General features: G+C 27.5%; 1 protein-coding gene across 5 annotated transcripts in view; it reads right to left on the minus strand.

The window, feature by feature from the left end:
* LOC105839725 (PDF receptor) overlaps positions 1-13,156 on the minus strand; it is a 64,967-nt gene that overhangs the window by 36,001 nt on the left and 15,810 nt on the right. For all 5 annotated transcript variants that reach the window (XM_036292929.1, XM_036292928.1, XM_036292931.1 and 2 more), the window contains 2 exons: positions 10,573-10,680; positions 1,698-1,861 (listed from right to left, as the gene is read on the minus strand). In XM_036292929.1, coding sequence (XP_036148822.1) covers positions 1,698-1,861; positions 10,573-10,680 — 272 coding nt within the window. The remainder of the gene's footprint in view (positions 1-1,697; positions 1,862-10,572; positions 10,681-13,156) is intronic.

Below are 13,156 nucleotides of genomic sequence, written 5' to 3' on the forward strand. Positions count from 1 at the left end.
GCAAAGCGAGGTCTACCTACTTTTCTTTTTATTTTTAATCTATTTTTATTTTTATTTTTAATATTACATATCTCGAAAACTAAAGCAGTTAGCTTATTTGTAATAAGACCTGTACAGTTTTTTGTTGAACATAAAAAATAGTATCAATAACTATGGTCAAATCAAGGCGCCTAAGTTGTTGGAATCGTGCCTTCAGAGTGTATGAGCGCAATGATATCATGTGTACAATGTGCGTGTGCGCAATATTGTCATGTGTGCAATGTGCATGTGCGCAATAATGTCATGTGTGCAATCCAAATGTGTGCAATAGTGACATGTGCAATGTGTATGAGCAAAATAATATCATGTGTGCAATGTGTTAATATTCTTTAACTTATGTGTGCAATAATATCATGTGTGGAATGTATATGAACGCAATATTATCGTGTGTGCAATGTGTATGGGCGCAATAATGTCATGTGTGCAATCCTACTCTTGTACATTAATTATTTTCGTGTGTGCAAACAAAGCTGTAGACAATCAAGATTGTAGGCAATCGAGCAGCTCTACTAAAGTTGTGTGCAAACGAAGCTGTAGGCAATCGGAATTGTAGGCAAATAGGACCCCCTCTCCCCCCTCCCATAATTTCGCATATCAATTCGAGAGTTGCCGGTCATTCTTATTACTAGGAGCGCAAACACATATTTATAAAAAGAATGCTTGCTGCTCTTTCCCATTTTTAACCAGACTTCTAAATAATGCATTACTTTTTGTAATGCATTACGGTTTTATTAAAAATTTTTTTTTTAATAACCAATACGAAGGTTCTAATTACGTATTACTTTTGAAATAATCAATGTAATTTTTTTCATTACGCAATATTTTTGAAATAAGTAATGCGATTTTTGTTTATTACGCATTACTTTTGAAATAATTAAAGCGATGTTTCTTATTACGCATTATTTTTGAAATAATTAATGCGGTTTTTTTATTACGCATTACTTTTGAAATAATTAATGCAATTTTTTTCATTACGCATTACTGTTGAAATAATCAGTGCAATTTTTTTTTATTACGCATTACTTTTTAATTGACCAATGCGATTTTTTCTATTTCGGATTACTGTTTTAATAATTAATGAGTAAAGAAATAATTATTTATTAAAAAATTAATAAGTAATGCATTATTTTTTAATTTGCATTTTTAATATCCTATTTTTAACACATACCATATTTTCGATGAAATTTTTTGTTAGTAAAATGATTTTACTAAAAATTTTACTAAGAAACTAATTTTTATTCATAATTATACATATAACCGTTTTAAAGTAACTTTTGATTTAAACATTTGTCCATTCTCAGTTAACAAACTGTCAACGGTATAACAATAGAATAGCAACAGCCTTGCTCTGATATTGAAACAGATTTGATATATCATTTGTGTTCTTATTAAACTCGTATTTCTCTCTCTCTGGCAAAATTTATGATATAATCTGACAGAAAATTGTCGGATAAAATCGAACAGAATCTGTTATTTCGTTAAATATTTGAATGAAAAGCATTATTTAAATAATTATAAAACGGTAAATTATACCATTATATTCCGTTAGCAGATTTTGTTACCATTCTGCTGATTAAATTTGTAATAAACATTTAATATTTTCAAAATTTGATTATTTAGATTACAACTTGTCAGAAGCATTGTCTCTAATGACTTACCTCGCCCTCGACGTTATTGTTGTAAACTCTGTAGTGAAGCCATAGCATTTCTGGCGTTAGACAGGTAGTATAATTTGCCCATCCAATAAATGAATCTTCGCTTATGCTCGTGCCGTTTTGTGCCTCCCAACGACCGTTGTAACCGCATTTTTTCTCTACAGATTCTGGAAAAAATATAAAATACAAAAAAATATGGCAAATTTGATGTCATCGTTAAAATTGTCTTCAATTGCATCTTTATTTTATTTGTCAAACAACATTTTATTATCATTCAGTTAATTTTTTTTTAAACTCGTTTACATCAATGTATATTAGGATACATTAACTTTAATTTCTTAGTTACTATTTAATTTTTTTAATTCTAAAAATTAGAAAAAGAATTAATTTACATTGATTAAAGTTGATCTACATTGGTACAAATTATCGCCTAAATTCAAAAACCTAACTCTATTTTTTTTTATAAAATTGAGATACTTATTTCATAAAAATGGAGGTTTTCAAATTCAGCCGACAAAATGATGTCTTATTTAGATTATAATAATATTGAGCAATCACAACAGATATTCAAAATTTACAATAATATATGAAATAAATATGGTTGTAACTGTATAAAAATTATTAAAAGCATTAAATAATTATAGATTAATTTTTTAAATTTCTAAGAGTTATATCAGAATATTTTTGTTCTCTTATTTTCTAATAATATGCATTTTTATAAAAGCATTTTTATAAAAATGTTTCTCCTTGAATAAAAACATGATTAATACAGATACAAATTGATGACTCACATTCTCGATATTGTATTACTCACTGCAAAACTCATTTTTAACTAATTCAACCTCGATGAAAGCATTACATTTAATCTATATAGTTTTCTGCTGAAAGAATATAATATGTTGCATTTTATGTTAAAACATAATAAGACCCCATTATTTTTAAACTTAATTGAATTAAAAATTAAGCTGTACGAATTTAATTTCTTTAATTAAATTTTTTTATTACATGTTGTAATATAAAAAAACTCAATATTTCTGATCAATGTTTTGCACACAATTAAAGGAATCATAGAGAAGAATCTTGTATGGTCCGCTTAAAGAAATCGTCTTAAAGATTTCTTTTAAAGCTGAAAAAAATTGAAGGGTAGGCCACGGCTGCCACTTGAAACACACTTGCACCATTCATCACGTTGCACATATATACATGCGAAACGACATAATGAGGTAGTGCCATTATAGAATCCTTTTCCACTGACTAGAAAAGTCGAATCTACGTTGCGATCAAGCTCTTCTCACCTGAGATTTCGTAAAATTCAAAACATAAAAATACTTTTGTCTTATATATTTAGATATATACAATACATGACGGCTTTATACAGATTTATGTTTTACCAATCGTAAGACTTTTAAAAATAATTAGATTTTGAAAAATTATTGTCAAGATTATACAGATAAACACAGCAATTTTCTTTTATCTATCAATATTTTATCTTACTAAAAGAAAAAGTGGCAATAAATGTGCTGATAATAAAAATTGCAAGATTGTAACAAATAAAAAATTATGCGTATTATCAAGAAATAAACAATTTCAAATCGAGAAACTGGCAAATTCTTTATTGCAGTTACAATTAACGACGTTTCAACCATGGGACAAACAATCACGAGACAACAACCATTAACAAGTTTGTAACAGCAAAATTGTAAACAAATTCTAGAATACTTATAAAAGAATGAATATATAAGCCGAATGTAACATAAAATGAATTTGCCTGGACTCTCATTGTTAGTCAACATGAATATACAACAACATAAATAAATTCCGACAAACAATTCCATGACACGAACTTGTTTTTAGTAAAGAACATTTTAAAAAATAATTTGTTAACAGACGCATTAAAGAATTAAGAAACCGCACTAGAGACAAAATTAATAATGTGACCACTGAAAACGTGGATTTTGACGTTAGAAAGTGCATATCTCTACCGTATATTAAAAGCATTAGTGATTGTATCAGTCGCTATTTAAACAAATTTAAACAAATTTGGCTTCAACACATTGTTTATTGTACCAAAACACCTTAATAGTATCATTAAAAAAGATAAATACAAAACGGATTGTTTAATGGAAACTAATGTGATATATGGCATAAAATAAAGTATATGCAACGCTTCCTACATTGGACAAACGAACGTCATATGGAAACGCACTTAAAAGAACACATGAATAATATAAAAAAACATGAAAGTGGCAATTCTATAGTCAGCAAACAGCGGTTAATAAGGAATTATGAGTTTGATTGGCAATTGCCTCGAGTTTTACATTGCAAAAGGAACAAAAAAAGAGGGACATTGCGAAAATATTCTTTATAAAAAAGAATCCTAACACTACCAATTTACGATAAAACACTGAAAATTTAAATACCATTTACAACAGAGTAATTAAGGCCGCTTAATATTTACTTCTGGCATTTGTATCGTTCTTAGAACAAAAATATATCAGCCTTCTTGTTACTTTTGCACGCACTTGACGAAAAGTAAAATCTCGTAACATCTCCTCTTAAATTAATCTGACTATATTATAATTTATTCATGTTGTTGCTATTGACTGACAATAAGACACGTAAGTCCAAACGAATTTATTTTATGTTACATTTATTATATATTTATTTTTTTATATTCTAGAATTTGTTTACGAGGTTGCTGCCACGGACTTGTCAACAATTATCGTCTCGCAATTAATTTCTTTGTAATTTCATTTGAAAAGACCAAATCCCATAGTCAAAACGTCATGAGTTGTAATTGCAATAAAGAATTTGCTAATTTGTCAACTTGAAATTGTTTATGTCTTCGCTTTAATTATACTGGCGACAATAAGTTATTTCATCTTAATGCATATTACGTTTCTCAGTCTTTTAGTTAAACATTGAACGAAACATTAAATGATAAATTTGACTAATTTTCATAAATTACTTATTTCTTAAAATAAAATTATAATATTATACTTATAACCAAATATTATATAATTTTTATAAAAAACAAATTTAATTTAAAAATATTTTTATATTATAATTATATTTAATTATAATTCTTAATAATTTTATTTTTATTAAATTCTTTTTTTCTCTCTCTCTCTCTGCGCGCGCGCGCAGAGTGTGTGTGTGTGTGTGTGTGTGTGTGTGTGTGTGTGTGTGTGTGTGTGTGTGTGTGTGTGTGTGTGTGTGTGTGTGTGTGTGTGTGTGTGTGTGTGTGTGTGTGTGTGTGTGTGTGTGTGTGTGTGTGTGTGTGTGTGTAAATCTGTGGAAAATAACTCAAATAAGCTTTTTCGCGCGAGAGATCTTAAGATCTTAGATTTATCAAGTTTATTATATTTTTTTCGCGTACCAATATTTACCACTTACATTACAAAATAATTTTATTTTAATTTTATAAAATTGTATGTAGGCACATTATGAAGCCCCTTGAACGACAAACTGGCTTTATGTGTGTGTATACATATGAATCTGTGGAAAATCAAGTGAAACTCAAGTGAGCTTTTTCGCGCAAGAGATCTCGAGATCTCAGAATTGAGTGTATTAATTTTAATCGGACTGGTCGCAATCGGAAGCTCACATCAATATTATATAATAAAATTGGCATTAGATTTTTGATTATGATTTTAGTTTCTGAGATATTTTAACGGAAAGTGAATTTGACAGCTAAATTTCAGATAAAGCTTAGTAGCGGCGTGACATTTGCGCAATGAAGTTTGCGTCATGCAGCACGATTCTTTATGTACTTGGCATCGCGCCGCTATCGCGTCGCTCGATTTTATTTTTATTAAATTCTTTTTTCCTGTCTCTCTCTCTCTCTCTCTCTCTCTCTCTCTTTCTCCCCTTATAATACATAATTTGTATTATGTAAGGTTCTGTTTTAACATTAATTAAAAGTTAAATGCATTAAATTTTTCAGATTTTTCAAATTTAAATTAAATATTAAAATGTTTATTAGCGATAAATTTTTATTTCGGAAAATTGACGTGCATCATTTAATTTTTAAAATAAATAATAAAACTTTATTTATAATTAATTAAACGTCAATTAATTTTCAAGCAATACGAATTTCATTTAAAAACCCTTTTATTTGATTAGTTAAGTATAATAAGTTTAATTTGTTTAAATCATCTCTCTCTCTCTCTCTCTCTCTCTCTCTCTTTCTTTTTGTGTCCTCCCTTTCCCATCCCATACACAATACATATACATATAATATATACATATATACATATATGTATACATATATATACATATAGTATAATTATTTATTTATGTATAAATTATATATATATATATATATGCATATACATAATTTGTCTCGCGTTTTACATTTTATCTTAATAATTGATAAATTAAAAATGTAAATGTTTAATGTGTATAATTTGTTGCAGTATGTTACCTTCTGAAAAATTTCTATTATAATAGTTTTCTTCTTGAAAGAAAGAATTACTGATGCAAGTGAAAAGCGATCTTGATATCATATTATGTTATAATGTAAAACGCATTTTCAATAAATTTATTCTAGATAAAAATATAATATCTGTTTTGATTTTATGAAAATATAAGAAGATCCTATTATATATATATATGTTGAATTTAAGAACCCAGAATATCTAATATTACTAATATAATTGGGAAAACATTTATTAATTCACATAATAATTTACAATAATATACAATTAGTAAAAATAAAATGTTTTTATTCATAAAACGATAAATTATTTCTTACAAATAAAAAGTAAAAGTATTTTGACGTTACATAAGCAAGTATTTTGAAAATAAAGATTATTATCTTCAGATTCCTTTACTTTATTTCTTAAAGAGGAAACATAATGAAACATTTAAAGAGTAAAAATGCAAAGATATGTTTTGGGCATAAAAAAGATGAAAAAAATCTGTGATAATATTACGACGCAGTTGCAACTGATAAAACGATACTATTGAATACAATCAACGTGCGATCGTAATGGCTCCAAAAAAATATGCCGAAATGCATGAGGAAAATTGCTCTGCACTTATTTCGCTGCGGCTTTAAAGATGCAACCTAAATACTTCTATTCAGCCGCGTTTAATGTGAAATACTTCAAATCGAGAATCTGATTCTAGTAACAGTTTTTGGGGAAATAAATTATTTACATTTTGTTAATAAATATTAAACAATAATACTTCAAACTTTTACTAATAAAAATATATTAAAATGTACAAAAATCTACTGATATACAAGTAATAAAAATTTTAAAGAAATATTCCTTAACTTACTTTAGGCAGAAAAAGTTTTATAAACATATGTCCTAAACTACATAATTTTCAAAATATAGTATCCAGTAAACAAAAAACGTTAAATCAATCTTTTAAAACATTAATTTTATATGGATTTTATGACATAATATTTAGTATGTTTTTGATTTGTTACTTAATAATATTCCTAAATATTATAATTACAGTTTAAAAATATTATTTATAATATTTTACTCAAACATTATTTGTGAAATGTAAATTTACTTAAAATAAATCTTTATTTAAATACGCTATAATAAAATTACATAATTTTATTCCTAGCAAATAAATTAATTAACAAAATAATATATATTCTGCATATTTTATTATTACAATCAAATTTAATTAATTAATTAATTAATATTAAAAAGGAATACAAGTAACACCGGCTTGCTAATAATTATATTTTATTTTCAAGTATATTACTTGTTAACAAAGCGATAGGGCATATATTTATAGGCTTTTTTTCTTAAATAAGTTACGAAATATAAATTAGAGTAATTAGAATATCTTGAAGTAAAGGAGGAGTTATATTATGCTAGTTAGCATCAATATTATTAAACTCAATTATATATATATATATATATATATATATATATATATATATATATTTAACCCTGTCATCAGATCACCATGACCCAGACTGATGACTTATTTATGAGATATCTTTCGATGCGCTTGGAAATGTAAACTTGTGATACCATCTAAAATTAGTTTCAGATATCTACTACAAATAGAGACGCTTGCCTAAAGGAGGAAAGTGTCAATGTCTGTTCGCGAGCCGTTGAAAGAACGCGGGTCACTATTATTCATGTATGACAAGAATATCGACCGATATTTAATAAAAAATTAATTGATTTTTTGAGTAAAAAATTCTTTCCTGCAATATGTAAAATAAATACCTTTGAAAGGTTTATTTATAAACTAACTTTTTTATTAAAGTAACGTATCTCGAAAGTATAAACCTAAATTTTTAGCTTAAAATACTAAAAATTTAAGAAGTTATAATTTTTCAAGCAAAATATGATGTTTTTAAATTTTGTTTTCAACAATTGTTTTTAAATAAAAATAATTAAAATATTAATTTTTTATAATTAAAATTTTTTTCTATGTTTAAACTTTATTTTAGAATTTTTTCAGAAATTTTGGACATTTAGTTTTGAAATTGCTCATCGAAAATTGCATTTTGTCACTGTGACCCAGTGTAACAATCTTCTTCTGAAAAAAGAGGTGTTACAATCTAAGGTTATTAAGGTATTACTAATACAATTTCATCTTAAGTGGCTGCATTTAAAATCCGAAAGTAATCGATGCGTAGTTCAAAAGAACTAAAAAACGTATAAATAACTTAAGAAGCACTAATGTAAGAACCGCTATAACTATTATTTCAAATTGAATTGTGTCAAGCAATATCACCTTTAACACTCCCCTTTTTGTACTTAAGAATCATCCTGTATAATTTCCGATATAGCTCAATATTTCCGAACAATGTAATGTGCAAAGGCTTTTGAGAAGTTCTTCTGACAAATAGTCCTCGACGAGACCGTGTGTCCGCGTTGTTTTGGAAACGAGTGCATTTTACTATATCACTCTTAAGAATTTATTTCATCCACTAGAAAATGCGATTGTATCTTGCATTGAGAAACGCGATTTTTTATCACAATTTTACTTAAAATTAATAATCGCTTAATACCTATCGCAATTGGATCTGCACGATGCATGAATAGTGCAGCGACAGCAAAATCCCCTTAAGTGCAGATTATGAGATGTATTTTATCGTCATTCATGCGTCATTTAAATAAAAAGTCTCGCGCTAACAATTTTATCGTAATTTTACATGTAAATTAATGAGAATTGTTATATATTATTTTTATAATTATTTTAAAGGATGTATAATTTTATTGCAAAATAAGAATAAAATACTTGCATCTTATTTATGTGCATAAAATTTTTAATATAAAATTGTTCATAATAATTTTAAAATCTCTGAGTAAAATATGTTATCGTGTTGTAATTTAAACTCGTACTCTATTAAAGAGGAACTACTGTTTCGAGTTATTAGTTTTCAGCAATATTGCTTTTTAAAATTTTTGAATTAAATCCTATTGCCAAATTTACAAATTGTGCACAAAACTTGAATTGTATTATACAGTAGTACAAATTTATATGATATTTCAAAGATGTTATTTTCTTTAAATAAGTCTGAACTGTGAATAATCAATCTTCAAGATTGGAAAGTAACTTCTAACGTCGTTACTGTTATCGACTTATCAAAATATTTCCGTAATAAAGTCGTTACAGTTTATAACAGTGGAAATTAATTCAGCCGTTACTTTTTACCGTTACTTTAGTTCTTTATTAACTTTACAACTATTTAATAGATTCGCACACTTTTTGATGAGCAAATACCGCCGTGTCAGATTAAAGATTACGTGTGCTAACAATTATAAGTTTATATATATTTTTTTAAATATTTTATAATGTATAATGTATATTTATAATTATATACTTTGTACTTTATATTTTAGGCCGCATTCCAATAGTGAACATAAATTACAGATTTTTTGTATTTGATTTTTTTTACTTGTAGTTAATATGGTGTGTGTGTATGCGTGCGTGCGCGCGCGCGCGCGCGCACATTATCACTTGAAAGTTTCAGCATATTTGAAATTTTCTTGCATATTACGAAACTTAACTTAGGAAAAAAGATTATATAGAATAGTTTTCAAAAATGTATTTTAAAAAAGAAAATCTTTAATAAAACTCTTAGTGCTTCTAGAATATTTGTTCCTAAATTATAACATTGATTTTAAAAATTGATATTTATTTAATATTTATTATATTAAAGCACTGTAATTTAATAAAACGTCAAAATTTTATAAAAATTAACAAAAATGGTTCGAAAGTTATTTTAGGTTTTTTGAGCATTAAAAATACTTTTAAAATAAATTAATGCGATAACTTTTTGCAATAATATCAAAGTTCTTATGTAAAAGTTTACTTCTTACAAAATGTTTTTTAATTTGGAAACTAAAAAATTTATGAGTAATTTTTTTTTACAAAATATGTATGTAAAAGAGAAAAAATTTCAACAATATTTTCCATTTACGTTTGCTCAATAAAAAATCGTAAAATCGTTTTATATGCACATTTTAATAAACGCATAACAACGTAAAAGACAAAAGAGTAAAAGAGATAATGAAAGTTAAAAAAAAAGTTAAAAAGATATTTTTAGAGATGTATTTAACTTCATATTCCAAATATTAAATTTTCTATTCATATCTACTTTTCTCTTCTGAAAAAAAAATTTTTATTATGATTTAGTTCTGTATTTGCCATCCAACTTATTTAATTTTAAAATCGTTTAATTACAGAGATTTTTATTTGATTTTAATTATTTCTCTCAATGCCTCTCTTTTAGAAGTAAGAAAAATGGCAAAACTATTGTACAAGGTACGTCAAAACTAAATTTAAATTTTTGCAATCACCTATTGTCGTTTCAGGTAACATCAACAGGGATTATCGGGAAAATTGAGTTCCACATTCTGCACTGGATCAAACTTCATTTACTTACTAGTCGTATCGAATCCATCCACGAAAGGGCATCGTTGCTTTGCTGTGGTGGAAGCTTTCGTTGGCGGCCAACAGAGCAATGAGTCCCATACTGGATTACACCAAAGTTCTATAAAATAGAAAGGAAATAGCGGAATGTTCCCCGCAGCAAAAACGACAATGCGGCTTGTATTAAATTACATACGCAGATTAGTAGGCCGATCTTAATAGGAGAACATTCTTTGACACATTATATTTCAAAAAGGCAAACAAACAACCAATTTTTAGATAAATTTTAAATGTAATGTTTATTTTAATCAAATAACGATAAAAAATTATTTTAACAATATTTATTGAAAAATTGTACTATTTATTTATTATTTCCATTATTCCATGTATGAATTAACACTCTGTACACATTGTTTGTGAACACCTTTTCTGTGCACAACTGGGTAATTTACGTTTGAGTTATTTTTTATTATTATGACTAGTATAAACAAATTCTTTAGTAACTCTGATATGTACTTTAATATTTTTAAATAGTATGATAATTTTTAAAAATTATATAAAATGTTATAATTTTAGTCGAAAAAGAAATGCATCTTTATATATAAATTTATACGAATAAGACTATAACTATGAAACAAAAGTAACTTAAAATAATACTTTCATATCTCAAAGCTAACATCCTAAACTATAAAAAAGGGATTCAAGTATCAATTGTAATATAAAAAGTTGAGTTAATTCAATAACTTAAAAATGACATATTTTGATAATTATGAATAGATATTAATTAATATTGCATAATTTATATTGCATTGACATTTTAAATGGCCAGATATACGTAATATTTTAACAGAAAGGAATATATGTGCTTAATGTTTGGTCCAATCGTGTGTACAGAGTTAAGTAAATATTAAAGAGTTCGTCAAATTTGATCGGAATTAATAATATAGTTATTTATATACATCCTCAGGTAGCAAACACAAGTAATTTTGACAAATTTTAATCATATTGATACGCATGACGTCATATGATCAAAATGCGACTATGACATTTAAATGACATTATATTGACAATTATTCAAATTATATCGACATTATACAATGACGTGTCTATGACGTAATATTTTAGTCCTATTTCTCGCCGTTATTCCATAACGTTACTATGACGTCATAATTTAATCCTGCTTCTTGGTTAATGAATATAATATTTTTGATTTTACGTTTTTATTTTTCAATTTATATAAACGTAATGAAAACGTAACACATATAAACAAAAACTTTTAAAAATTATTAATTATTATTTAGAGATTGACTAGACAACATTATTAATAATAATTAATGTAATATTTTATACACTTAATATTATTAATATTTTATGAAGAGGCGGATATAAAGAGGCGTTGGGAAGTGAGGTTGGACGAAAACCTTTCTATGGAGGAGAGGAAAATTAGGTGGAAGATGTTGGAAAGGGCAAGGGAGGAGAGGGGTAAAGAGAAGAAAGTCTATGTGGGCAACAGAAGTATGTGGGTAGACGGAGTGGAATGGGTATGGAATAAGGAGAAGGAGAAATGGGAGGTAGTGGAGGGAGAGAAAAAGGGCAGAGGGAGATAGGATGGGGGGAAGAAGGGGAGGTGGAGCGAAGAAGGAGTTTAATGGTTTATTTGATTTTCTTAGGAGGAGAAACAGGAAAAAAGAAGAGAAGGTGAGAAAGCGTGAGGAGAATAGAGAAGGAGAGGCGGAGAGAGCAGAGGAAGACAGGAGAGAAAGGAGAGGAGGAGAAGTCCCATGATGAAAAAGGAAAGAGGAGATCGATGAGGAGAGGTAAAAGAAGAAAGCGGAGAAGAATAGAAGAAGGAGAGAGAGGAAGAAGGGCCGAAAGAGGAAGAGGGGGAAGGGGAGTAAGGGCGTGCGAGGGGGGTGGAGGGTAATAGGATGTAAGGGTCGCATATGGCCAGGTTGGTTCGGGAGTAGAGGGGTTAAAAAATGTAAACGGTTCGGGAACGCTCCGTGAAAAAAGCGCCTTGTAACCCCTTATATGGGACGCAATAGAGTCTATTCTATTCTATTCTACTATTAATATTTTAGAATTAAAGTTATTTTACATGTTATTTCGCATATGTAAAAATCACTAAAAAAACTGTAAATTTATATTTATTTATAAAAATATTATTTAACTATACATGTTTTTATCTTTCTGACATCTATTGAACTGATCCATAACAAATATGTATTCATGAGGATCAAAAGTGTTCATGGATCATCACACAAGTGTTAAATTGCATATCATCTTCGAAGTCAAGTAACATCGACGGTGATTCACAGTTAGATGGATGACCGTTTTTCTAATCGCATAAGTTAAGCAATACGATGAATAGAGTGTAATTATGGTTTACGTGGTCGCGGTATGTTTAGTGCACCATTACGGTAAAAGAATTTTGTAATCTAAATGCAAGTACTGAATAGAACGTGTACCCGAAAAAATTTGTAAAACGTCAAATTAACGGTAGCTTACCTGGAATAATCATAAAAATGACGTATTTATTGTAAACGTTAATAGTCTGTGACATTAGACCGTCATTTTAATGTAATGACATTAAGTCG

The sequence above is a fragment of the Monomorium pharaonis genome, chromosome 10 (genome assembly GCF_013373865.1).
Source record: "Monomorium pharaonis isolate MP-MQ-018 chromosome 10, ASM1337386v2, whole genome shotgun sequence".
NCBI classification, from domain to species: Eukaryota; Metazoa; Arthropoda; class Insecta; order Hymenoptera; family Formicidae; genus Monomorium; species Monomorium pharaonis.